Raw genomic sequence first — 27,629 nt, forward strand, 5'->3', positions numbered from 1 at the left:
CGGCTGCGCTGCTTCTGCTGTCTGTTTAGCCTTTGGGCTAGTCAGCCCATGAGGTTTAGTCCTGCCTCATAACCACCAGTACGGGATTCACCTTCTGCCTGCCTGTCAGCCCAGGCACATCTCACACTCACAGGTACCTGCTCTTCGTTCCTCTTGAGCAACCAAGTGTGCTTTCTCCATTTGCTATTCTCCCACTTTTACCTCTCCTGGAGCAAATCAGCTGCGGGTCATTTGGCAAGTCCCTGTGATTTGTCTGCTTGCTGGAGCCTGGTACTTCACTGCTCTCTGTCTCAAGCCCCAGACTGGCTGGGAAGTGTTTGACAGAATCCATTACGAAGGGCTAACAGCAATTCTGATAAACCAGCAAGATCAGTTTAAAAGGAAATGGATAATGTTTCATCTGAAACTGGTGCATGGAAGCCAGCTCTCACAAGGGGAGGGAGATGAGAAACAATGAGGTTACAAAGTTTTCTGAGGAAAATTCATTTCTAGAAATTGCTAGATTGTCACTTTCCCCCACGAGTCCATATGACTCAAAAAAGATTTTTTTCTTTGTATCTTTCAGTGAGGGAATCCAGCATTTCTTTTCAAATATGCATGGAAGCAATGGCATCTTTTCCCTCAAGAGCACTCAGGATGGTGTAACTGGCATTAGGAGCTGGATTATTTGCAGGCACAGCTTCATCCTGCTGTTTCCAGGAACTGTGATGCTGGTAAGCGGTAGAAGTGGGAACAGGTTTTTCTGCCTTCTGTTCTTAATTCTGCCACAGCATCCCCTAGGCCAAGTCACCTCCCTGTGGTTTTTTTTTAATGTGCTAAATTAGGATAACAATTTACCTTTTGACTGTCGTTTGTTGTTAGGGTCAGAAGAGGACTTGCCTTGAGGCGAGTGCTTCTGGAGAAAGGGCTAGCGGTAGGATGAGATCTTAGCTCTGTGTCTGCATCTCACAGGCATGTGACAGTGGATGCCATCCCTGCATGATGGGGACAATGCAAAGCAGATAGCAGTGCTTAATAGCACCTTCTGCTGTCCCACAAACCAATCCCACTGGTGGGACAGCCTTTTGGGCAAAGGGAGAAGCATTAACAACTGCTAACCAGAGATCAGAAATGGTAGGAACTTACACCAAGCAGCCTGCAGTCAGTGCCAGCATACCATGAGCCTTTTTCTGAAGCCTCACTGACCAGCGCAGCTCCAGCTCTGACCAGCCTTTCAGTACTTTTGTTTTTCCTTCAATACATTTAAACCAAACATCTCCACGTCAGGCTTCACTGCGTTGACATATACTTCTGGGATAGGTTCAAGACATATTGAAACAATACTAGAAACAAAAACCAGTAACCTCCAGCTGTATTCCAGGTAGTCTTATGTATATTTGCAAAACAGATTACATTACCGCATAGTTGCAGTCCCCGTGTTACTGTACAGCGAAAGCCAGGCATATTGGCATTCCACAGTGAGATGCATCACTGGATGCAGAGATCCAGATCCAAATACCCCTAGAGTCTGGAGCTGTTTGGACACACAGGCTGAGGGTCCAAGCCCATATCTAAGTAGTGGTGGCCAGAAGTTTTACCTCTTCCCTCTGAATCATCCAGCACTGGCCAGAGGTTTGTGCAAGCTGGTGGCCTATTCTATCCAACATTATGTTCCCAAGCAGAATTCAGCTAACTAGGAGAGGCGCAGATAGTGCCTACAATTTCTCAGAGTGAAGAAACAGCATGTTACTGGAGAGTCCCAAACCTTTGCTTTCTCAGTCTCTGCAGGTCTGGCACATGGAAAACCCAGAGGCACTGAAGTATCCCACTCAAGCAGCCAAGTGTTAACAACCTCTCCAAAGTCTAATTTGCCTTTGATATAGACTTAATTGTTTGCGTCACCCACTGGGCTAGGGGGAGGGCTATAAAAGGGGCTGCAGCCATTGTCTGAGGCAGAAGAGAGCCCAGAAACAGCTCCCTCTCCCAGTCTTCTTCATTCAGCACAGTAGTCACAGCCTGTACATCATGCAGCTGGTGGCCAGCCTGGTGTCCGTTCTGCTGCTGGTGTGGAGCGTGAGAGCCACCGCACTGCCTGGAGAAGAGAGACTCGCAATACAGAACACTAGGGTGAGTATAATGCACCCTGTGCAGGAGCTGGGTGAGGTGGGAGCACGAAGAAGCAGGCTAGAGCCAGGGGAGGGGTAGTAAGGGCAGTTAGGCTTTACCTGATGCAAACAACTCTTCCACCCTTCTATATTCCAAGGCACTACAGCTTCATGCACTGCTGAAGCACAGGCTATTACTACAGCTTACTAGACAATTTATTTAGGAAAGGTACCAGGGCAGATGCCAGAGAGCTGCAAAGTGAAGTCTGAGCTAAGCAAAAACTGGCAAAAAGAACAGAGCAGAGAGCAGAGGGAAAAGGAGAAACTAATATTACTGAAAGAGTACAGCATGAGAGAATAAAGCAGAGTACTAGGGAGGGAGAGAAAAGATACGTAATTGGTAAAATGATCAAGGGAGATGATATTTTAAATAGGACTCATGGGAAGGGCAAATGTTTAAAAGATGGGTTCAGTAGGAAAGTAACAGAGGAATAATAAATGAAGTAATTATATCGGAATAAAATTGCTTTTTCCAGAGTGGTATTCACAAGGGGAGTTATACTGACATAGTTCTGCTAGAATAATTACACTCTGAACCAGCACAGCTCTATGCAGTGGCAGAACTTATTATAGCAATATAATTATCCTACCAACTGGCAAAACTCTAATATTATAATGGCTATAGCACTATAATAACTTTGTTTTGCTGGACTATTTTCCTAAGAGGCCAAAGGGGTAGGAAGCAATGCAAGTGCTCTGTTCTGTTTGCCCCCTTGCCCCACAGTTTTCTCACCTGCATATTCCTGGCCATCCCTGATGTTCTTCCGAGCTGTGGTTAATCACCCCACACTCTGCCAGCCTGGTTCACAGCTGTATCTGTAAGGCTACTGTTATTTCAGTCCTGCAGAGGAGCTACCCAGAGAAGTGAAGGATCCCAGTGTTGGTTTCAAAGGCAGTAACTTCTCCTTTGTGCATATCCACATCGTTTTTTCTGTCTTAGTGTTGCCTCCAGCTCATCCATCAGTGTCTTACTGCTTCAGGAGTGGGCTCACAGCCCATTAACAACAAAACTGTCTGCAAGAAAAAAATGTACACAGTCTGAGGTGCTAGGGCTAGCATTCTGTTAGAGACCAGGGCTTCTGCAGCTGGCTGGGATTAACCCTTCTGGGGATAACTGTAAACTTTCAGTTGTACATTCTTAAAGTAACAAATCCAGTACTTAAAAAGTAAACTTTCTGGTGCAAATGCTAGTTGCTGGGGAAAAAAGAAACAATTTGTAGGGAATAAATAGGTAAATAAGGCTTTTGTAAAAATGAATTCAAGTGTAATGACTCTTAGTCCTCTACACACTGTTGCTTCCTAATTAATTATATAATTATAATAGATAAAATTATTCTCTTTAGAGCATTCTACAAATTGAAAAATTGTTAGATACTGATGAACTAATCCCTACAGTCATCACTGCTGTAACTCAGACAAATGTTTTCAGTATGAAGAATATCAGGATTTTACATATAAACCACCATAAAATGCATAAAAATGCAAAAGGAAGATCTGCGCATTCTGATGCACTAGTGGATGTAGTACAGGGAATTGAGCAGCTACCCAAAGATGTGCCACAACCCACCCATGCTAAGATCTCTAGCTGCTGCCAAAGAGTCTTGATCTCTTGCAGCTCGGGAACAGCTATAAGCAGAAAGGATGCCGGCAATGGGGGAAGAGCTGCCTAGTTTCACTAACAGCCTCAGCCGATCATGCATAAGGAATATCCCCTAACAGCAGGCTGAGCTTTGCCTTCCCTACCCCTGAGTCTGAAGCTGCTGGCTCTGCTTGGAGCAGGTTATTTCAAAACATAGCACTTACAGCTAGGAAAGAAGCTTATGAGGATGACCCAGGAGACACATTTAGCTGGGTTCCCCAGTTCCAGTCCATCTCCCAAAGGCTCAAGACATTTCTGTACTTGCAGCGCAGGAGTAGGAATCAGGACAGGCACAAGCTGGCTTTTATCCTTTCTTCTGCTACAAACATAGCACGTAATTTTTCTGTGCCTCAGTTTCTCTTGTGTGGAAGCAGGGTTAGTTAATAGAGCTAGGAAAGTGATTAAAAAATATCCATAAACATTCTGTAACGTAAACTCAAAATAAATGCTGCTGCCTGTATTTATCCATCTTTGAGTTGCTCACCAAGTGGTCCTCAACAAATGCTGATGCTGAGAGCGCCAATGGATAGATACAGCAGTCCCAGCAGTAAACGTGGCATTTGTGAGAAGTGATGTGGAAATGTGCTTCCAAGATTCCCATCTGCATGGGAAACAGGATCTGTCCCTGTCAAACCATCTATCCCAGCTTGTCCAGTACCAACTGTCTCTGCTAATGAGTCACAGAGACCAGGAATGCCAGGCAAGAGGTAATTCCTGAGATTTGCTGGATGTAAAGTTAAGAGAAACAAGATAACCCCTCAAGCGCCAAACCACAGGCTATGCTCTTTCGTATACTGCTGTGGCAAAGGGATGGAGCTTTGCAACTCATCTTTCATTCTGCCTTCCCCCAAGGTCAAGCTATTGAAATACAGGTTCTTGTTCTTGAAATACAAGCTGCATGTCTCTGCTGATTAAATATTTCGTTCCAGATACTTAGGGCATCTCTCTGCCCACCAGCTCAGCCCTCTTCTTTGTTATATTTCATTCTCAGCATTTTACGGTGGGTTGCAGCCCCTGGTGTGCTTAGTTTGATGTTGCTCAGGACTCTGTGCCTCTTCCCCGACCTTCCCACAGCACATGCTGGGCAAGAGTAGTGAAGGGAGCACGGGCTTACTAGGAGAGAAGGCAGCTTGGCATTCAATGAAATTTTAATTAGTGCAGGCAGCAAGGCACTTTACAGCCAGTTCATGCCTATTTGTTAGCAGCTCTTTTCCAGTTATACCACCGCACGTGTGCCTCTCCCCATCCAGCCAGCTGAGCTGGACAGGGGTCAGCAGAAGGGAGTGACTTCTGCTGTAGCCACAGATTCCTCAGCTCCAGTGCAGCTCTGCTGATGGGCAAAGCATTGGCTCTGAGGACAGGGCACCAGAGGAGGCAGGGAAATGAGAAGGGACCCCACGGGGGATGTTTGCACCCTGCAACATCCCCCTGCCTCGACGGTCATGGGGGACAAGGCCTCTGTCCGTCACCTTCCCCTGCTCTCTGCCTGCAGGAACACAGCACAGTCCGGAAAGACGCCATCCTGAAGATGCTGGCAGGCCTGCTGGACAGTATGGACGTGGGGCGTGAGGCGGCCTCCCCGGATGTGGAAGAGGAGGGAAAGCTGGAGGAGGAGCGGGCGGTGCTGGGGCGGCTCGCCCAGCTATCGCAGCGGGATCGCAAGGCCCCCTGTAAAAACTTCTTCTGGAAAACCTTCACCTCCTGCTAGTGTTGCCCAGCCTGGCCCTGCCGGGCCGCCCACCTGCAAACACCCTCCCCTCCCCTCGGCCGCCCCATCCCCTGAGCTCCCTTCCTTTTCTTCTCCACCCCTGAGAATAAAGCATGGCGCCTCGGGGACTTGTCTCTGCCTCTCTGCACCCCGCCGGGCCGGGCCGGGGTGGTGTGGGGAGTCTGCGGCCCCACCGGGGAAGACGGGTGGGCCCAGTCGCGTGGGGGCCGTCGGCAGCCGTTGGAGGAGGTGGCGGCCATCTTGTGGGGTGGCCATGGTGAGTGGCGGCCATTTTGGAAAGGGGCTTCACAGCAGCGAGGGGTGTGGGGTGGGGCTGCATCTCTCTCCCCTGCCGGGAGGAGCCGCTCTATAAGTGCAGGGATGTAGCCATCCTTAAAGCTGCTGCAGCAGCCCCTGAGGGACCAGGGGGTGTGCTCATCCCATCTGTGCCAGGGTAGGCAGGTGAGGTGAGGCCCAGGCACTGGGCAGCTGTGGTTGTGCCCCGTGGGGAGGACCCTCTGTGCTAGCTCCTGGTCAGGATAAGGTGCTGTGCCACAATTTGGAGGGGATGGTTTGGTCCTGGGCATGCTGTGACTTGAGGGTGGCCAAGTGAAGCGCTCAGACAGTGCTTCGCAGGTGGGGGGTGCAGGGGTTGTAGGAGGGGGAGAAGTGCTCAGAGCCTGGCCCTGGCCCACTTTTGGTTTGCCAGCAGGTATCTCCAGAGCAGTTCCCGGAGTGCTCTGGGGCTGCATGTGCACCTGAAATGCTGGGTTCTGCATCTGAAACTGACTGAAATAAACTGGCTGTGATCCCAGGGCGAACAGCTCTGACTCTGCTCTGATTCTCTCATGGTTTCGTGGTGTCTTGTCATCTTGCTAAAAAAAAAAAAAAAACGAAGCACCTGATTTCTCTTACCTTTTTGTGTGCCATTTACTGTCTGGAGAGTAGTAGGGCCTGTTGTTTTATTTATTTTGGCTTGCTAAGGAACTTTAAACCTCATTTTTAGAACTGACAGGTAGTATAGAGGTGTGAAAGGTAGATGTGTTTGAGTTCAGCACAGATATTTCTCTCCAAAGGAGACTGCTGAGGCCTTGGTCTCACATGCCGGCAAAAAAAAAAAAAAAAAAAAAAAAAAAGGTATGAAATTCAGTTGTTCTATTTGCTTTAATTCATAGTATTAACAAGTTGAGTTTCGGAGCTGTATTACATTGCTGGGAATGACAACACAAAATAGCAGACTCCAGCTGTATGTTACTGAACCTGTCTCCAAGGCCTGACTGGCCACCGGTGAGAACTAGAACGTAGTTATTTGGAGTGGCTTGTTTTTGAACCTTTACATTTTGTTTTTAGAGGCCAGTGACCATGAGGCCGTTCATCTCAACAGCAGCATTTTGGATTAATCAGCAGCCAGCCTGTTTTCTTACAGTTGAAGTAACGCTTCCAACTCCCCCGCTCTCCCTGAATAATGAGTGATAGAACCACTTCGGCACCTAGACTGGCTGGCTTGCCGCTGCCACTTTACTCTGTGTCAGGCTGCATTTTCACTGGGTCGTTTGCCATAGAAATTTCTGGCTGTGTGTCTCTGGCTTGCAGGAGGAGTCAGAGCCCTGTGGCTTGTTTTATTTTTCACTCCATAATGAAAAATAAGATTCTTGCTGGGGGAACTCAACAACTCACTATATGGGTAATGGGATATGGAGCTTTCCAACTGTGTTGCCTGGAGCACCCAGCTAGGATGCAGGAGACCTGGTTTTATGCCTCACTTTGCTGCTGGCGTTTGCATTTTATCATTACCTCTCTTTCAATACCTCAGTTTCCCTGTCTTTAAAATGGGATGATAGCTCTTTTCTCTTTTTATAATTTTTCTTAAGATATGTAGGTGACAAGTGCTGTATAAGAGATAATTATAGCCATTATTGTTACTGAGACCTGTGTAGTGGTGTGAGACCAACCAGGATGCTAGTACCTTAGCAGTGTTCTCATAAGAGTTGCCTTATTATCCACTGTTAAATCTTGTCTGCGTTAATAATGTTCGAGACAATGTGTAGTGAAAATGAGAAACCCCACAGCACATGGACATAGGGATTGCCCTTAATAGAGGCTGCCTGTTCAGCAAACTATGTATGCTGCATTATTTAGTGGTTCCTGGAGGAGAGAGTAGTCCGGCTATACTCAAGGGTGGAAGAAAATTTGGAAGTTGAACTCTTCTTTCATCCCTACAGATGGTTCCTGCTAATGTAGGCTGAGGCACACTGGCTGAGCACCAAGCAGGAAGTCTGCATCGCCAGTGCACGTGCTGTGGATAGGGGCCAACACAGTTGAGGCAGCTTCTTTCATCAGCGCTGAAATCAGTGTTTGAGTTGGATTTAATTTTGCAGTTTCCGTGGTAAGTTGATGTGCTGAGGCTGAAGCAATGTGAGATCCTGCCTAATGATGGCATTTAATGTTAGGGAGTGTAGCATGATAAATCAGATTCAGTGGAAGGGGCTTAACGAAGGGTTATAAATAATGTGTCATATATGGGCATTTTCTATTTAAATTTTCACAAAAGAATTGTGAGTCTTATAATGGTATATGTCAAGTAGAAGGGAGCGAGAGTATGTTATTTCTTTTTTAGATGCAATAGCCAATGCATTTTAAGATCTTGTCACAGCTCAGAATAATTGTGTGTGTGTGTGTGAGCAAATGGATAATACCTATGAGTGATCTCCAGATTTTTTAAAAAGTGAAAAAGACACATTACAAAGTAAAAAAGGTGCCAGAAGGAAAACTTTTAAAGTCAGCTAGCACACACAGTGCTTACCTCACCTAATTCAATGGACGGTCCAGTGGTATTCACTGGTATTATTATTATTATTATCTTTTTTTAACCTCACGCTAGCTCATGCTTATGCATCAAGCTGCAGGCAAGTGAAGAAAGTATCACGGGGACAAGCCGAGCTGTGAACCTACAGCATATTCAGTGTGCAGGGGTAACTCCATGCATGCATATCCTATCCCATGATAAATGTGAAGTAATCCAAGGTAGCTTATTCCTCGATGAAAACAGAGTCAATCTCATTTACTCTGAGATCAAAGGATATGCATATGTGGACAGATATGACAGAGGAACTAGGGAGGTATTCATTTGAAATTTAGTACCCTCCATGGCGACTTGTTTGTACGTGCTTTTAGTAGTGAAGATCTTGTTTTAATATATACTGTCAGGTAAGTTAGCAGGGAATCAATACTTCACTGTGTGCATTTTCAGCCTTGGACAAAGGAGAGAGTTGCAATCTGACTAGACTTCACAAAGATACTGTCTGTCTGCAGGTAGCTGTCAAACGGAGTTAAATTTAGTGAGAACACAACAGTACTGCCTAGTCTGGTGGTCCTGTGCCTGTCATTCTCAAACAACGCGTGGCCTGTGAGGCACCTTTAGCATTGATTACAGCTACAGAAAATTAACCTTAAACCTAGTGCAGGGAGAATGAAGCATAAGGTTGCACGGGGTGTCTTTTGTCTTACGTTGTTATCATACTTAGCTCTGCTCAGAAACACTAAACGTGTGTTTGAAAAGCAGCGAGTCCATTTATTTTAAAAAAAATCTATTTTGATGTTGATGGCATATAAGCAGTCAGATACAAACTGGGAAAAGAGTAAATGGCTTTGCGCTAAAGGGCAATCTTTTCTCCACTGAGTCGAGTGAATTCTGCTGTTGCTTTTGGTCATAGATTAATCTAGTGGCTCACAGAATGTGTTCTGATGAGATGCTTGTTTTTGACAACCTTCACCTGATAAGTTGGTGGTTTAGATAGCAATAAACTTGACAACATCCCTGTGACACGGAAGCGCTACTTTCATTTCTCGGCAGTATGGGCTAGGAGATTTGCCTTATGCATTGGCCTTGGTGGTGGGAGATACTGATCAAAGAGACATTGCTCTGTGTCTTGTTCTAGTAACGATGCCGTATGTACCTCTGCCTGTGGCTCTGCTGACTTCCCTGCCACACTAGCTTTTGTTGAGTGGAAGAATAACACAGGTCAAATAAGGCATTTGTTCGTTGTCTGTTTGTTACTCACTGTAAATAGTTTGTTCAGTGACCTTGTTCTCTGAGCTCTGAAAGCCTCTCTTGTGAAGTGGTCTTTGAAGATTTAACTTCAGTCACTTCTCTGAGCTCCTGTATTCACAAAATCCTCAGCAACAGCAGGCTGTAAATGCATTTTATATTCTATGAAGACAGCTCAGTGAAAGAAGTTATTACCTTGACCATTCAGAATGTATGGTAGCTTCATGTAAGACATGCAACATAGGAAATCCTAAGTACAAATGACCTTTTGGTGAATTGGGAGGATGTCTTACACAGTGGATTTTTCCTGTCTTTGCTGAACCCTGATAGAACTTGCAGAGATTTGACAGGAGGATGCCAGGGAGTGAGAGGGAGTTGCCAGAGCACGGTAGTTTTTGTAGACTAGGTCAGAAAGACAGGCAGTGTTAATGTGTTGTGCTTTTTGGTGAAACTGTAGTGTGAAGGTCTGTATGCTGCAAATGCCTGAGAGAGGGGAAGTCAAAAGATGCTCTCTACTGTTTCAACAAGGATTTAAGAGATGTAGCCTTTCTTCAGAGATTCATAAGGAGTTACAGTCACAGTTACCCACTAAAGCAGTAGATGATGGAATGCAGGTAGGTAAAAATCAGTTATCCAGAGACACACAGCAAACTGGGATTTGTCAGTATAGGGGGAACTTTCAGAATGAAGATTCTGATGGAGCATTACTGCAGAATATCTATCGTAGTTAAAGTTGCTTTTTATTTCATAATAATCACTGAGCCTTTAAAGCAGGAAGTATTTGGGAGTCAAAGGGCCTGCGTCATGTAAGACAGATACGAGCTAATGGAGAACAGCACACTGCTGTTAATCAGCTTGTGTGAATAAGCCCTTTGCAGAAGCCTGGGAATACAAGCAGAGACTCTAGAAGCTATCAGTCTGTAACCCAGGCTACTGAGGAGCAGCTGTACCCTGTGCAAGGGAAGATCAGTTTAACTACCTGTGCTGAGCCTGTGAGGAGCCTTCTTGTAATAGGCATGTCTGATCTGTGTATTCCTCTTTGCTAACTCCAGCACCTTTGGAGCTGACTGAGCTCTCACTCTTAGATTTGCATCTAGTTTTGCAGCCTTGGGAGGGAGATACCAGATGAAAAAAAAGCCAGCATTTCAGTCCCTTAAGATAGAAGCTTTGAAGAGAGCTGTTTGAATCTAGATTCAAACCTTCCAGCATGTCTGCTTCCCACTTGTTAAAATTATGTAGGGCTCACAGAAAGTCTCAGAGGAAGCATTTGGGAGGTGAAGGAAATCTGAACAATTTAAATCCAAGTCTTCCACCTCCCCAGAGAATGTCTTAGTCTTAAGTGGTAGGCTGGGCTGCATAAGGATTGTTGTCTAGCAGGGCCACAGCGCACAAGGGAATAAGTAGCTGTGCAAGCAGAGAGAGCATACTGTCTCCCTGGGCTCGGGGCATTCAGCTGGGAATGAGGAATTTCTGTTCTAGCAGTACCTTGGGGACCTGGAGGACTCTTTGTTTTAAACCAATTAATGTTTAGTGTAAAAAAAACCCAAAAAACAAAAAAACCCACCAAAACTATAAGCAGTCTTTACAGCTGGGACCTTGTTGAATTTGGCTTGAGGTCAGGCCTACTTCCTATCGTAAGATTGTTTGCTGGTTCGGTAAGTCTGCTGTTAAAAATGTCTTCAATTTCACTGGGCTGTGCTTGGCTGGTGTATTTTAGTCTCTTCTTGACAGAGAGAAGGAAGCCAAGGATTTATGGCTGTGGAAAGCTGCCCACTCCTGGCTTGTACAGTCCAGAAATTGCCCAGGAGACTTTTGGTCCCTTAGATGATGGTTTGAGAGCCCGTCTTTTAGACACATTGTAGCTTTGGTCACTGTTGCATAGAAGGAAGTCTTCAAATCTGGTTGATTTCGCTGTGACTTTATGCATTTGAACAAGAGCAGATTCTCTAGATAGCACTGGGTGTATTGGTATGCATTAGTTAGTGAACCTAGCATAGTCAGCAGCTTAATTAATAGAGAAAGGGAAAGTATTTCTGTGATAATATTTTATACAGAGCTTTTAACTCTGGGACAAGACTCTGTGCAGGGAGTCTCCTGTTCAGAGTGAAACCCAGAGGTCAGGACATGTCTCCACGCAAGCCTTTTTTGCTATGAGTGCTTTGCCTCTGTCCTTGGCCTTGTGCTGCTAATCTAGTCAGAGGTAAATTAGTCCCATGGTGAGAGGTGCCCTGCCAGAAGCTTAGGTGCAGGTGTACAGACAGGGAGCTGCAGCTGCCTAAAAAGCCATGGATCTACACTTTAGGAGCCCAGAACCATGGGGAGCAAACAGCAGTCTTTGTGCTCTAAAATATTGGCTTGCAAACAATGCTCATCTTCGTCTGTGAACTGATGAATTTACCCACTGCTGGGAGCCAGCGGGCTGGAAAGTGCCTTATGATTGCTCTTCCGAAAAGGATAACTGAACCCTGTTCAGTGCTGGAAGGCAGCTTGTTATGCCATGGGACAGAGTGGGCTAGAAGCAGAACAACTGAGAAGAAATGCCACTGGTGGCCTTTTGCTCCATTCCAGAATAAAAATTTGAGTGTCTCCATATTGCAAAGCTGTCTAAATAGCGTGTGACTCAGAAGCTGTGCGAGGGGGTACATAAACCCAGTTGAGTGAGGTAAGGGAATGTCCTCCCCCCCTTTAACCATTTAGTCACAGGCAGGCTTGCATTTTGTCAGTCGTCTTATGTTATTACTGTGGCCTGGTATGAAATATGAAATTGCTCAGTGTTATTGCTGCAATGAGAAAGTGGCCATGCATGTCTGTATTTGTGTATTTTTCTTTTCAGATAAGTAGTTGAGTCCATTTTTATTTAACTAGCAGTTTTCATGAAGGAGTCTTTGTGAGATGACCCACTTTGCCAACATTCTTGTGCATCGAACAAGAATGATCATTCCTATTTAACAGGAGACAACCCAAAGTACCAGCCAATGAATCAAAGATCCTGCAGGAAGCAAGTAGGAGGGTGGAGACCACAATCCAGGAAGACTGTCTCTTGGGGCACAAGATAATGGCTGTGTCCGAATTACTGCACCTGGAGATTCTTCACCTGGTTCTGGGTGTCTCCACCGTTAAACAGTCACAGCCCCAAGCAATGCTCTAGGTGGAAGTAATGTGCCAAGAACAGCCCATCTTTGTCAGCTCCTGTATCACTCAGGGGATCTAGGCAGGCACAGAGACAGGTTAATATGTTTCCTGTTTCTGTAAGCCCTCTTCTGACATCTGGTCAGTTCTGGCTGCGGGCCTTCATAGCCTCTGAATGGCAGGCCATAAATCAGAGCTGGCATTTAAAAGAAGAATCGTAATGAAGGCTGAGAGATTCGAGGAGAATTGTTTTCCTGAGTCCCATCACATTTTCACATGTGCACATACAGACACGTGCCCTGTCCCTCAAAAACCTTTAACTAGGCTTCACCTCTCTGGGAGGATAGACTGCCTGATAAATGAGATGTCATGGTCAAACACTGCCCTAGCATTAAGGGGATTATTTCCAAATTATTTGAAAAGACATAGTACGAGGGCAGAAACCATAAATAACAAGGAGCACTTTGGAAAGTTGGAGATAGCCTCATGAGCCTTTGGGAACTTCCCAGTGCAGAGTACAGACACAGAACTGTGGGAATGCCATCTTCTAGAGGTTGTACTGCCAAACAAGTGGGTCATCAAAGCAGTCAGCAAAGGGAAGTTCGTTCTGTGTGGCTTCCCAGATCACTGTGGCAATGCACGCTGCAACGGAATCCTGTCTAGTCTACATGGAATTGAGTATAAGATGCCCCAGGCTGGCCATGAAGAACAAGTTAGCAAAGAGGCATGTGAAATGCTGTTTGCAAAACACTACTGGGCTATAGGCTTGCAGTGGCAATTTATGGCAGAGGACACTTGGCGCAAGATACAGATGGCTCCCATCTTGCAGGAGATGTTTGCCTACTGCATACCTTAATTCTGCACATTTTTTGGTGGGTGTATCTTGTTACACTGGTGTCATCTAAAAGATGAGCTTTGTTTTCCCACAAATTATGTGGAAGTGTTAGACTCTTCTCTGGCATTTGGACTCTGCTTGTGCCCACTTGTTCTTGGAATACAAATACTATTAACAAGAAGAATAACTTGAAGAAGGAGGAGTCCTGCTGGGAAATGACCCTTGCTTGCCATGCCCACTGCACAGTCCCCTCAGTCACGTGTTCTCACGTCTGGCTATGGAGGCTCCTTTTGCTGTGTCTGCACAAGGCTTTCATAATAATAAACAAATTGTTTAATTTATCATTACTATCTGTATTGTAGGAGGCAGTACAGTCCCTCAGCTGAGGCTGACTGAACAGCCTATCACGCCTTCTTTTAACAGATCTGCCCCCCAAAATGCTGCTTCTCATGCTGAAGATCTTTCAGTATGAGTAGAAGAGGTGAGATAGGAGAGGAGGAAAGTGAGAGAACATGCAAGTGACTGTCAAGGCCGTCAGCAGAACAGCAGTACTGGAATAGGCCATTGGTCTGTAGACTTCCAGATCCAGTTAAACTGAAAGGTTGCAACTTCGAATTCCTCACCTGTCTGAAGATTGCAGTGTATTAGGGGGAATGTTACAGTGATAGAAGAATAAAAACCTCACAGTCTTTGGAGACTTTGTTAAATGAAAATATGTTTCAAAACGAAAAAACATTTGGTCCATCTGTGTCCCATTAGTAAGCTGGGGCCATCATCCATTTTCATTAGACAGGGCCTGCGCATGTGGGTGGGGACAGAGGCTCAGGCAGCTGCCCTGGACACCAAGCTAAAAAGCACCATATGGAAAAGCCTAATGTATGTTAACAGGCATCAGAGACCAAAATTGAAAGAATAATGGCCCATCCACATGCGGTAGCCTCAATGAGACAAACTCTCAGCACCAATCTGTCAGCTGCAATTTTGGGTCATTACAGTGCTGCGAAGCAGAGGATAACAGACAAGTTAGAGTAATCTGACTTCAGCAAGAATAATTCTTCCAGCCGTGCTAGCGCTCTGGCTCAGTTTCCTCCTTGCTAACATACATCAAACAAAATATCTCCCTTTCCTCAGAGATTCTTCCTACCGGTCCTCAGGGGATCCCGGCCAAACATTTAAATTACGTGCAATAATCTTTTAATTTGCTGGCTGCTTGGTGGCTCTGTATTGCTCTTGCCACTTCAGATAAACACACACTGTAGTAAGACTGTTTCCCTTTTGCCTGCCCCTCAGAGGTGTAACTGAAATATTTTCATTTTGACCCCACGCCCCGAGTTTCTTCTTTTAGTTTTTAATTGTTAGGTAAGGAGGTTCAGAGCTTGACTAAAACTGTTAAGTAGTCTGTGCTCTGAGTGTCTTGGCATTCAAGTTGGAATCCAGGTTAGATCCAATATCCTTGTACCAAGTTAACTCTGCATATACCCAAATGATTTTGTTTGCCTTTCCAGTGGAACTGAGCATTGCTAGACTAAAGTAAGCTCTTGCAACTGGTGGCTAGCGGAAGTCACTAGCAGTCACTGGGGCAATTTAGGATATACTTTCATAGCCTCTGTGCCTAATTTTAAATACGATGGCTATGGCATCCACCAAGTCTTCCTTCGCTTGCCAGCAGGTCCAATGCCTCCAGGGTATGTCAACAGTTTCTAGTGGTCTTTTTCTGCATACAGCTTTGAGACTCAACAAGTGGTGGGTCTGCTGTTAGTAGGTAAAAACAGGTGGCAATATGTCCAGCAGATGTGAAAAAGTCACATATGTAATCAGATATGCTCAGCAGTCAGGTAACCTCTTAATCCAGGGAGTATTTGAGTACCAACACCTGAGCATTTGTTTTTATACAGCTAGGTTATAGCTCTGCCTATCTCTGAAATGTAGATTGTACAGTGCTGTGTTGGCATGAGCTCGCTCCTCCTTTGTAGTGCTTCTGTTTAATTGTGTTTTGTTGAAAACTGTATTTAAATGCTGTTATTTTCTTTTTGCAGATTCCCTTTGTTGTTCAAGCTTTAGTCATGACTCCTGCCGAAACTTCAGTGTTGTGGATTTCACTAACAGTGTTGAAATGTGAGGAGCAGGAAGCCCAGGTAAGTGTCCCGCTAATTTAAAAAACAAAATTAAATTTCTCTATGAAACAGTAGCAATCTCACCTCAAATCCAAGTGTTTGACATCATCCAAAACAAAAGTATACAGGAGCAAAGGATGTTTTACTGGTTATTGCTTTGTGAAGATTTCTGTGAGAGATGCAAAAACGAGCAAAGAAGCTGAAGGGTAAAGTGTCCATGCAGCACAGAACTCTTGTGCTGCATTTTGGTGGGCTTGTTTGTTGGTTTTTTTTTCCCTGGGGCAAGAAACAAGAGCTTTAGGGTGGCATTCTGGCAAAAGTGAGCTTAGATCTATACTGAAAGACAGTTTGGTTTGAACACTTCCAGTTCTTTTGGGCAGAAACAGATGTGACATTCCTGCCTTAAAAGTAAGATAGATAAGGCCAGTCTTTGTAAAAAGCAATGCATCTAGAAGGTACCTTGCTTATCCCTAACTTCTCCTCCAAAAAGACAACAATGAGGGATCTGAGACTTCTTTGAAGGAGGGTTGATTTGAAATGGTTGGGAAAGGTATATCATTCCATTGAGGTGGTAAACAAAAGTTTAGCACAGCTCGTTTCTTCGTAGTTGTTTTTTTTTTCCAGGATTGTTACAGGCATTTTAATATACAGGTTCTGATTGATGCGACTCTTGGCACTGACATGGCCTTCAATCAATTTTCTCCAAGGCAGGAATGAGGTTGCATGTATTCAATGAGGGGTTTAGCCAGAGGGAAGATTGGTCTATTTCAATGTATCATACTAACTCTTTAATGTCTGAGCAGTAGCTCTTATTTTGGGAGTGATTTGGGCTGGCTTTACTGTTTATCTAGATCAGTGGGGTAATAGCCTCTTTGTTAGAAAAAAATGAGGTTATGGACAATTGCCAAGGAAGAGAAATGGTGAAAAATTGTTTTGAGTTGAATAGGGGTGAGTAGAAAATGCATTTGGATATATATATGGACAAGGAGCCTGTTGCAAGTGGTTTTAATGAATTTGCCAGTCCTAATGCTGTTGAAACCTATTCCTCAGCGTGTTTCTCAGCTTCTCCCTCTTCCTGAGTGGGGAGGGAGCCTCAGGAATTTACTGTCTCCTCCAGTCTCAGCAAGTTACACATTTGGGAGGTGAATACCATTCTTCACAGTGTTAATGATTGCATGTAGAGGAAGAGCAGTCCTGAAAGAAGAAATGAAAGGAGATGGAAATAGAGACAAGCAGCCAAGCTTTAACTTCCAAAGGCAGGCCTTGTGCTCTCAGCTGAGAGCAACTTTGCTATGGTTTTGGTGTGGAAGATGAAGTCTGGGCTCCCCTTCTTTGAAAAACCAGGGCTTCATCCCAAGCATAGTGCTGGTCGCTGTACTCTGCAGAGTCTGGTTCTGCAGATAGGAAAGGATTTAAGCTTTGTTTAAGAAAAGAGATAACAGTGGAGGATTACATGGAAACTCCAGCAGGAGGTGGATATGGTTCTTCTGTCAAGCTTGTTTTTCAGTTCTGCCTTGATAAAGAATGATTTTGGAGAGAGGCTACTGCTCAAGTGGATCCTCTTATTGAAGACTCTGCGCTGGAGGGAATGGCACATGCTAATAGAGCCTCTTCTAAGCTGGCAAGTGACTTTCCAGGCCTTCCAGTCATTGTGGCAGGTGTGTAACCCCAAACTACTCTCTGAATGAGGTTGTCATTCCTGGGTGCTGTTCTGGGAGCTGAAAAGTCTCCTAATTACTTCGCAGGGCCAAACTGCTTGCTGAATGAGGCTATGATAGGTTCAGGGGAGGCCTTTGATTAGCCTCACTCTATTCACAGTAGGGAGTTCCTGATGGGCTCATCCTTGGTTGGTCTTTGTGTCCTCTAGTATAGAGATTTGTTGTATTTTTCTTGCTTCTCTTTGTTGTAAGCCCCAGTCTGCCTTCCCTAGGTTGAGACTTCGTGTTGGATAGGAGATACATGTTAGACGTGTGTTATTCACCCGCCCCCTTTGTTCCTCTTGGCTGTTTGGAGGGAGGCTTACCCAAGGAAAGTGTGTTGGCTGTGCCTGCAATGTGCATAGCATCTTTGCTTGGAGAGAAAACAGCACTGTATTTCATAGCTTTGGCTCTAGCTGTAACTGAATTGTAACCAAATTCTGTTCCCAGCACAAACAGCTGCTCCAGTGAAGTCACAGACTTGGAGCCAGCCCAGCAGACATGCTGCAGCTACCAAGGATGTGGGCGGGAGCGAGACGGTAGCTTTGTGAGCTAGTTCAGTTTTTGAGAGCCAGGCTAATGGGACTGGGGAGACGGGCAGGGGGAAAAGAAATTCTGATGTATGCAGTTCTTATGCTGTCTTCCCCATGGCAGAGTGGGTGTTTTTTCCAGGAGAAGGTGGAGTAGTGTGACCAGCATCTCTTAACTTGTGTGCTGTCATATTCTCTTCCCAAGGGGATGTGAGTGTGCAGTGCAGGGGTTTGCCCTGGCATTTGTATAGTCACGTATGTGAATACATACACATACATCCATGCAGTGGTTAAAATGGGCTGGCATACATGAACATAACATGCTGTTGGATTCTGCAGCTGTGTAGTTGAACAGAAGTTATACAGGTATTTACACATTATCATTTTGAGTGTGTATACATACATAACATATAAATTGTGTGTGCGTGGTCTCTAACATATGCATGCGTGCATGTGCATACACACACAGACACACATGTTCAGACACATATGCTTTGCACTCTGAGCTTTGTGGTGCTCCTGGAGAGGTCATGTTTCACAGCCTGAGACCGGTCCCACACAGGTGACAGTTACTGTTGTTTTTGAGAGCTCTGTTCATGCCAGAGGAGCAAAGCTGTCAACCACTATCTTTACCCCAGAGTTTTTATTGATCTTCCTAGACAATTTGAGCTCAGATCTGAGTGCTTTCAGATGAGGACGACACTGTAGAATTGCATTGGCTGTGCTTTGGAAGTCAGTGCAGCGTAGAGAGGACAAGTCCGGTGATGTTTTTGCTGCTGGAGAAATGTGCCTTAGCATTCTGTAGCAGTTGGAGTCCATCTTTGCAAACAGAATATAAAACAATGAGGTAGCAGTAGACAGCATAGGAAGGAGGAAAGCATGCCCTAACTGAAGAAAGTATCTTGCCCCATCACATGAGCTTTCTCTGCCTGCTATTTTTCCCTGGCAAGATTATTTCTTCCTGCTTCACAGCAGCCAGGCTCTTCCTGCTGCCCCACTCCATGCTCTGCTTGCTCCGTCTGTGCGCTTGTCTTTTGATGTCAGTCACGCTAGTTGATTTGTAATGAGGAAACAGAACGCCTTTTCCTCCGCTGCATTTGGTCCCCCCAGTCCTCTGAACCCCTCAATGCAGGAGGATTGGATTTAGCCACGGAACAGCAAACATCCAAGCAATCTCTTAGGGCTCTGCAGAGGCAGCTGGCATTTGAGAAGTAAGGGGCAGTGGGGAGCAATGTCTTCAGGGATCACAGCAAGCAGCCATTATGCTCATTTGGTCTCCTGGTTTGTGACGCAAGAATAGCCACTGCGATGTTAGATGACTGCACTGTCTCATCTTAGAAGCCAGGAAGACCTGTGCATGCTTTTCCTCTATTCATTAACCAGCATCTTGCTTTGGCACTGTACCTGTGTTTTGGATTTGGAGGCATGTTCAGATGCTCACTGTCCTGTGTATTACACCTGAAACATCTGGTCCTCACTGTCATCAGTCGTTGCAGAGCTTTTCATAGAATTGCTGTCAGAATGCAGGAGCTGCCTTTCAAAGGCCCAGAGATGGTTTTCTCCCCTGGCACAAGATGATTTTCTGAGGCAGTGTGTGGTTTTGCATGGTCCATTTGAGAATAGAGCTGTCTGGAACTTTTTTGATTAAGTGGATGTGGGGCTGTATTGACTTCATTTTTACAGGATCCCAGAGTCTGTCACAGCTGAAGCTCTTTCTGCAGGAACATAGCTTTGGCAGAATTTACCTCAGGTAACATTTTTGCAGTTTCAAAACTTGGGGTCAGAGGGAAATCTGAACTGAAGAGCTACCTCAGGACTTAGCCTGGATCTTACACAACTTTGATGAAGGCTCTAGCTGCACAGCTGGTTTCCAGCCTTCTCATTTTGACAGCTGGTTCCTGCTGCTGTCTGGTTTTGCAGGGAAAGTGGAGATCAGGTCTCTGGATCCTAGTGGTACCAGCCTGAGGGGCATTGTGTTGGCTGAGCAGCTCTGCTCTTGCTGATTTATTCATGTGTCTGGCTTAGCTGTCTGCACTTGCTGTTGCCACAGGAAGGATTTGAAACCTTTCCTTGACAGACCTCAGTGTTGAGTAGTAAAAGAATTATTATTTTTTTTCAAGGGGAAGTCCTTTTTCTGAACCTTGGCTTTCACACATGTTGGTGGTTCTCTCAAAAATGATGGCTTGCCTCTGTGCTACCTCAGCCCTCAAGCATGGAAGGAGACAGGGGCACATGAAGACAGTTGGGCAGACTTCTCAAGAGGCGTCTGTCATTTCAGATAACACCCAAGCTTCCTAAAGTGGATCAGTAACTTGGCAAGTTACAGAGCTCTGGAAACTGCAGTCACATGGATGAAGTCCACTGAGCCTTCAGGCTGGCTTAGTCCTGTGCAGACAAAAGAGAAATTGTGGGCAAGAGGAGCATCTGTGGGGCCTGAGGTTAGCTATCATAGTGCTCTCAAGATACTGTTGCACCTGGCTAGCTGATGCCCAACGGCCTTTTGGAGGTGGAAGGTTTCTGGGCAAAGAAACAGGGACAACGTTTTTGGCGTTGTTCACATCAGGTGCTAAGGACTAAAATCACAGCAGTCTTGTCTCTCCACAGACCATGCCAGAGGAAAGCCAATATGTGCACCAAGCATTCGGTTACTCAGTCTCCAGGATTACAATTTATTAAGTCAGCTTTCTTTTTTTCAGTGCTAGGCAGCAACCATCAGCTTCAGGGGCCTCATTAAATTCTGGAGCTGTGAGAAACTTTTCAGACCCAAGACCAGAATTGACTCTTCATGCCTCTGCTACTGAACTGAGCAGGCAGCCTGATGTGGGATGGTTCTGGAAGTACTTATGTCTGTGGGAATCGGGCACCAGCTTAGTTAGGCACAGACTGATCTTTTGCAAAATTCTCTTTCTCTTCCCTTGTTTCCAGCCAGTATAAAGCCCACATCTTTTGTGTGTTGACAGGATCCTTTTAGCAGCTAGTGGGCCATGGGAAAAGCTAGTACCCTCTGGGTTCTTGTCCGTTAACTGTGCTTGTAGGTAGTGCTGCTACACAATTAATTATTACTGCTACTGGTTTCTCCTTCACTTTTATTAAATGGTGTTTTCTGTTTGCAGTCTGCTAAATGCTTTGTTGGCTTTAGTTTTGTTCATGTAATAACTCCTGCATTCCTGCCAGCGCCAACTTTGCTGCCTGGGGTAATGATTTTTTGGCTGTTCAAAAATAAGTATCAGAAGGTGTCCATTTAATTACAGGATATCTCAGTATAAATTTCCTGCACGTGCAGTGCGGTAGTCTGTTCCCTGCTGCAAATCAGTTTTCCTGCTCTCTGTCCCATTTTTGTCAGGGAAGAGGTAGGACCTAGGTTTGGCGTCAACATATCTGTCTTTTCACCCTCTATAAATTTAGGCCTATCTCGATATGAGCTGGAATAGGAGTTTTGTGGGAAACCTAAATGCTGACTTGGAAAGAAGCAGTCTGCAAGCAGTGGAATCAATAAAGCTTTATGTCCTATAGCGTTGGCTTTCCCAGTTGAATTCCCTGGGGTCTTATAGTGGTGTGAAATCCTTGTGTGGATTCACAAATGTTTAAAAGAAATTTGAGTTCTTTTTTTTAGTTTTTCCCTCAGAGAATCCCCAGTAATAGGTATTTTTTTTTCTGTCCACCTATCTACATTGCACTGATATCCTTGGAACTGCTTCTCTTCTGCCAAATTTGGTAGAAATTGACTGTTGGGCCTTTAAAGTTAGTAAGCTAGGTTACACAGGCAGATGTGAGCACAGAGGATTTTTGTCTTGTTTCTGTACCAAGCCAGGTTCAAAAGACATAATTAATTAAGAATGCTTTTCTACCTTATGGGTGTTCCAAGGTGGACAAGATAAAAAGCAATCTGTGCATGTAAACAAGGCATAGAGCAGGTTTCAGTCAACACAAGCTTGCACTGGATTAAAATGTGCAGCTAAGAACTGGAAGACTTTCGCATCTCTTAAACTCGTGCCAGTGTGCGCTGTAGTGTCATGTCACCCGAGTATTCCTGTGCCGTTACACAGAACCATCTAACCAGCCTCACTCACTATTCTGAAATCCTGTAATATGCCCCATTATTTTGTTTTCAACACCTTCCTGCTCTCACAATGGAAGAAACTGTACTTCCAGTAACATGCTGTTTGCATTAATTGTAATTGTAGATCAGTTGGTTGGAGGGAAAGAGCATTGCCCAACTCCCCTTGTTCCCCCATGCAGACACTGTCTGGAGCCACTCTGTACCTCCTCCCACTGCCTGCCTTCCCACAGAGCTGCGATACTACAGTTCCCTCCAAGAGCCTGAAGCATTCCTAATCCATCCACTCCATCCCTGTCTGCCTCTCCCTGTCATTGACTGAGGCCTCATGCACCGAACACAAGCCTGGTTTTTAGTGATTGCTGTTCCCAGAACTCAGCAGGCTGAAGGGGGTGGAAGGGAGATAAACATCAGAGTTCAACATCCAGACAAACACAGCAGAGCACACACAATAAATACATCCGCCCCCAAATGCAAATACATCAGAAGAGATTCCTTCCCCAGGGCTCAGAGCAAAGCAGGCTCAGACAGGAGAGCAACACGATGAGGTGAGTGCAGTCGCAGGGACCTCCCCAGCTTCTCTGGCCACTTGGTTTTGTGCAGGCCTTAGAAGGCTGTTTAGCTGTTACTACAGTATGACTCCACTGATACCTTCTGACTTCTTCCATTGTCAAGTGAGAAGGGTGTTGGCATGAAGACTTCAGCTAGCACTGAGATATCTGATTTGGTATCAAGACTGGCAACTTTGGTTGTGTGGCTTTTGGGGTATGATCTGAGTTGACGCTCACTCTTTTTCTGTTAATCTCTGTTCCTTTGTCACAGGCTGTTTGTCTTGCTAGCTATGCTTTACAGTGAAGTAAGCAGCAGCATTGTGCTGCCAAAAATGTATGGGAGGATCACGTCCCCCAACTTCCCAAATGTCTACCCGAATCACAAGGAGAGAATCTGGAATATTACTGTACCCAAGGGATATTCTGTCCGCATCTACTTCACCCATTTCAACCTGGAGCTGTCCTACCTGTGTGAATACGATTATGTGAAGGTATGTGTAGGGCAGGGCGATGTATAATAGGCTAAGTTGTTAAAAACTGTGTATATGTGATCCTGGACACATGCAGGACCAACGTAACTGTTGTAAGCACTTGATTCTAGTCTGCTAGTAAAGTTCAGGCTCATCTGATTTCTAAATGATGTGTTTATTGAGGCCCATGGGACCAGGAAGTAGAACTGGTTGTCATGTTGGAACATCTGAAACTTGAGTTGTTTGTGCTCAGAAAATTCTGATGTTCCCCTCTCATGAAGCAAAGGGTTTGAAATTTTGCCCAAAACAACATTTGAGCTTCATTTTGCTGAAGTTACAGTGTGTGTTCTAAATTAACAAGTAGTGCTATACACAGAGTATAATGGGACATCATAAAAGTGTAAGCGATAGTCTAAACAAGATACTGTCAGCTTGTCTAAACGTGCACTTGCAACACTTGCTATGGTGTGTTTGCTAGCTAATGTGAGAAACAACCTCGGAAAAAGAAAGATACTATCTTCAGGAAGTGTGTGAGTGATCAGCGGTGTCCCTGGAAGGTTTGTACTCCATGTGCTAGCATGTGCTCTAGTCTGGGTGGCCCTGTCACTGGTTGAAGGCCATGCTACCTCTGCACTCATTTTGTTCTTTGCGTGGGTCTGATATACATTAAAGAGGGAGCTGTATGCACAGGGAGTATGCAAACCCAATGCATCAGCAGTACTTTTGAATCTGATGGAACCAAATCAGGCAGCCTTGTTCCCATTTAGGAAGATCTCATTTCCATGATTTTATATGGCAAGTTGCACCCATTCCCCAAATCCGTGTTGTTCTTCATGTAATTTCCTTTGGGCAGGACAGAGTACTCATTTCTGGCAGGTCTGTAGTACACAGTTCTATCACTACTGTGTATAGCATGAACCCATGTATCAGAACATTACTCTTGTAGTAAAAACACAAGATAAATGAAGAGCTGGAACTGTAATAAGTGAATCATAGAGCAAGTTAGTGACTAATTTAAAGAGACCTTTTACTATACATTTGAATTTGTCAGTGTATGAAATCTTTTTACCCCAGTTGTCTCTGGCTTTACCAAGATCTGATTGTCACTGAGAGTGCCAAGTTAACAAGAGCATTACAAACAAAGCATGGTGCTGATAGCCCTGGCTGGCATCACAGCTTTATGTGGGCCTCTGAAAGGAAAAAGGGAGACAAAATTATGGGCTTAAGTCACAGAGACTAGGGGAAATCTTCTCTTATCTGTCCCTGAATCTGGACTGACCTCCAGAAGCATATTTTGAGAGCATCCAAGCCTCCTTTCTCACACTATTAAACACATGCTTTCCAAGCCATGGCAGCAGGTTGGGAAGAGCAAAGCTCTGTGCTCATCTGGTAGATTTGTCTGCCCATTTTGCAGCTGAGCTCTGGTGGGAGGACCTTGGCTACACTGTGTGGAAAGGATAGTACAGACACTGAGGAGGCTCCGGGCAACAAGACATATGTCTCCATTGACAACAACCTCATGGTAGCGTTTCGGTCTGATTACTCCAATGAGAAACCGTTCACAGGCTTTGAGGCCTTCTACGCTGCTGAAGGTAAGAGACCAGCTCCTCTTGTAGGTGGAAGGGAGACAGCTGTGGTGGGGTTGGTGCTTCCTTGTGCTCTCATAAACTGTGGCTGCTTGTGTGAGGTGGGAGAAGGCAGTCTCATTGCATGGAAGCAGGTCCAAAAGGGCACAGCAACCAAAGGCCAACAAGCCAACCTCACAAAACACAGAGTGGTTCAGACCAAGATGAAGTGTTGTTGAAGGGTATTGGTTGCCTAATTCTGTGCTTCACCCATTAGATATCGATGAGTGCAAACAGCTATTTGATGGTGAACCCCTCTGCAATCATCACTGTCACAACTACGTGGGGGGCTACTATTGCAGCTGTCGGATTGGCTACACACTGCATGAAAACAAGAGGACGTGCACAGGTGAGCTCTAGCTAGATCAGGAGATGCTTCCCTACCTACAACATCCACTTAAATCCAGTCCTGACACTAGCATCGAGGTGAAAGCTGTGGGTTTTTGTTGTTGTTTGCATTATTCCCTATGTGCCTGGTGCAGCTGGAAGAAGGTACCAGGGCGTTAGTCAGGGCTGTGAGCAGAGGCCCTGATTTGCAGAGTGGCTGTGGGCTAATGGCTGCCATTAGGGACAGCAATATTGTGTCACGGTAAAACAGTGCACTGGCAATTGGTTTTGGTTACTCCTAAGGCAGCATCCACATGTGTTCAGCTTTAGACAGATTGGAGAAAAAAGGAACTTGTCTTACACTTCCCACTGCAGACACATCCAGTCTTCATGGCTGCCAGTGCAGCCAGCCTTGCAAAACTGAGTATATCTTGCTCCCTGGGTACTGAGATACTGAGTATTCTGGACCCGAGTTAGTAGATGTGTTGGAAAAACTAACAATTGAGTTGTGAAGTCTGATGGAGAAACAGTTTGCTTCCTCTCCCTGTAAGGACACAGGCCAAGAAGCAGCACAGTCCACATATCGCTAACACCAGATACAATGGTCCACTTATTTAATGGGAGACAAGGCCAGGCACAGATCTCTTGTTCAGAAGGGCATAGAGCGTGAGGTTTACCTAGCTGACTTCTGCCTGGCTCTGCTTCTCACTTCACAACTAGGGAAAGCTTATGTGTCATCAGGCAGTGAAGTGTCTGTCTGAATCAGCACCATGACCGGCACCTTAGGATTCACTTTGCAGTGAAACGTGTGCTTACACGTGGTGTCAGACTCCTCTTTTGTGGGTGCAGCTTTGCCCACCTGGAGCTGAATCTTGTCTGGAAAGAACCAGCACACATACTGCTCACTAAATATTGTCACAGGTGGGAAGATAGTTTCTTTGAGCTCCCCAGTGCTGAAATGCAGAATAAGATCTAACTTCCAGTGCTTAAGGCCACCTTGGCATTTAGCTTCCCAACTCTAGCCTATTATAAACTCTCCAGCCATGGCTGCCTGGGTCTGATTCAAGATTCAAACTCCTCGTATCTCCAGTGTATTGGAACAGACCTGTTCATTCAACCTCCCCTTCGTAAAGTGATGGCTTTTAGCACAAGTATATGGATTTACTAACGCTATAAAGTATGTGCCTAGTCTTAATGTGAAGGTGCAAAATGAATAGCTGTGAACTAGCAGACTAGCAGCTTTGTGTTGACCATTCATGTGTGCACTTATGCCCCCCTCCATGAACATCACGCTAGCAGAGGGAGCTTAGCAGCAATATTGGAGGGCTGGGCTACCCTGATGGGTGGACACCTGCACATTGGGAATTACTATAGTGCAGCTGATGTGCTGGAACCTGTTCACATTTCAGAGGTCTTTAGATGCAAGCACTGAAGCCAATTCAGCGACAGTGACTGAGCTGGGCTGCAAAGCAAAGGTCTCTGGGGATCGCCATCATGAGACGAGGGCAAAGGCTGCCCCTTTGATTTTTGGGCTCCTGTCTGACCAGGCTGATACTGACAGGCTCTTTTTTTCTCCTTTATTTTCCAGCATGAGATAATTAAACTTCTCCTCGCTTAGGCAGAGATGGAGACAGATGTGCTGGGAAGAGCTGCTTTGCCCTCCCTCCTGACCTGCCTGTTGCAGTCTGCCGAAGGGCTGCAGGCTTCTCTTGCTTGGTGACTTGTATGTCATGGTTCTTTGCCTTTCAGACCTGCCTCCTGCAGACAATAAAGAGGCTGTTCCTTGTTGAAAGCTGATGGCAGCCTCTGGGGCATTCATTTTCTTGCATTTCCCATGTGTCACTAGGGAAAAAAAGAAGGTAGATAAGGCAGGAGCTGATAAGAGAGAAGCCATTGTGAAGGCCCCTAAGCATCACAGCTACCTGAAGACTCTTGAATTTCTTGTCCAGCTCTTGTTGCTTGACATTCCATAGTTCTTAAACTGCAACAAGACCAGAACCACACATTTTTGTTCCCTAATGTTCTTTTTAGATATGCTTTTGTCTGTACTCAGGCTTGTAGATTGAAACTGTATTCAGAGCCCATTCACTCTTTGGAAAGGCTTGATTTTTTTTTTTTTTTGATCCAAATTTTGTGACTCTGGCCATTTCTCCCATTGGGAGCCTAGCCTTATGGCTGAAATGTGTTCTGGTTCTGGGAGTTTGGTAAAGTAATATGAATGTCACCAGGGCAGCTTAGGTGTCTTGCCTTCACGCAAGGGAAGGCAACAGTGCCCTCCCTCCCCACAAGAGATGAAACACGAGGAATGCTGTTCTTCAGCATAATTGCTTGTGGCATTGATTGATACTGTCTCAGTCCCTAACAATGCCTCTCACTGCTCCACATTAATATCCATTTGTTGTCCTTTTAGATTGTACCTTCTTTGGGCAGGGACCATCTTCTTAAAACATGTTGAAGAAATGCCATGCTTCGTACTTGTCAGTGACTAGAGCTCCCCAACTCTGTGGAGGAAACATGATTATTGCAAGAGGTTAACAAGTCAGAGCTGAGCAGCTGTCGGTGAGCTGCTGAAGATAAAACGAGGCTTTGTTTAAAAAGCTCGAGGGGATTAAGGAGCATTAGTCGATCAGCATTTCCTTATTTTGGCAATTTAGCAGGAGTTACTTTTAATTGTAATTTATGAGGCTCAGTTTCTCCAACCCCATCTCTACTCTTTAGTGCCTGGAGTAAACAGGGGAGGAAGCCTCTTCTAAGT

At 45.2% G+C, this 27,629-nt stretch overlaps 2 protein-coding genes across 2 annotated transcripts; both read left to right on the plus strand.

The window, feature by feature from the left end:
• The first annotated feature begins 1,798 nt into the window (after nt 1-1,798).
• Nucleotides 1,799-5,617, plus strand: CORT (cortistatin). Its single transcript, XM_009912071.2, has 2 exons — nt 1,799-2,106; nt 5,276-5,617. Exons 1-2 carry the CDS (start codon nt 2,005-2,007, stop codon nt 5,489-5,491), a joined length of 318 nt encoding a protein of 105 aa, XP_009910373.2. The 5' UTR covers nt 1,799-2,004; the 3' UTR covers nt 5,492-5,617.
• A 16,772-nt stretch (nt 5,618-22,389) lies between these two features.
• On the plus strand, nt 22,390-26,671 carry MASP2 (MBL associated serine protease 2). Its single transcript, XM_009927213.2, has 5 exons — nt 22,390-22,449; nt 22,724-22,943; nt 24,337-24,514; nt 24,765-24,896; nt 26,463-26,671. Exons 1-5 carry the CDS (start codon nt 22,445-22,447, stop codon nt 26,465-26,467), a joined length of 540 nt encoding a protein of 179 aa, XP_009925515.1. The 5' UTR covers nt 22,390-22,444; the 3' UTR covers nt 26,468-26,671.
• Nucleotides 26,672-27,629: the final 958 nt, after the last annotated feature.

The sequence above is a fragment of the Haliaeetus albicilla genome, chromosome 4, assembly GCF_947461875.1.
Source record: "Haliaeetus albicilla chromosome 4, bHalAlb1.1, whole genome shotgun sequence".
In the NCBI taxonomy this organism is placed as follows: Eukaryota; Metazoa; Chordata; class Aves; order Accipitriformes; family Accipitridae; genus Haliaeetus; species Haliaeetus albicilla.

Bases quoted from the DNA above. Each gene is read 5' to 3' on its own strand.
- MASP2 (XM_009927213.2), top strand. The intron at 22,944-24,336 runs GTATGTGTAGGG...CCCATTTTGCAG, and splicing joins GTGAATACGATTATGTGAAG to CTGAGCTCTGGTGGGAGGAC. The intron at 24,515-24,764 runs GTAAGAGACCAG...TTCACCCATTAG, and splicing joins GGCCTTCTACGCTGCTGAAG to ATATCGATGAGTGCAAACAG.
- CORT (XM_009912071.2), top strand. From the start codon at position 2,005: ATGCAGCTGGTGGCCAGCCTGGTGTCCGTTCTGCTGCTGGTGTGGAGC. The intron at 2,107-5,275 runs GTGAGTATAATG...CTCTGCCTGCAG, and splicing joins TCGCAATACAGAACACTAGG to GAACACAGCACAGTCCGGAA.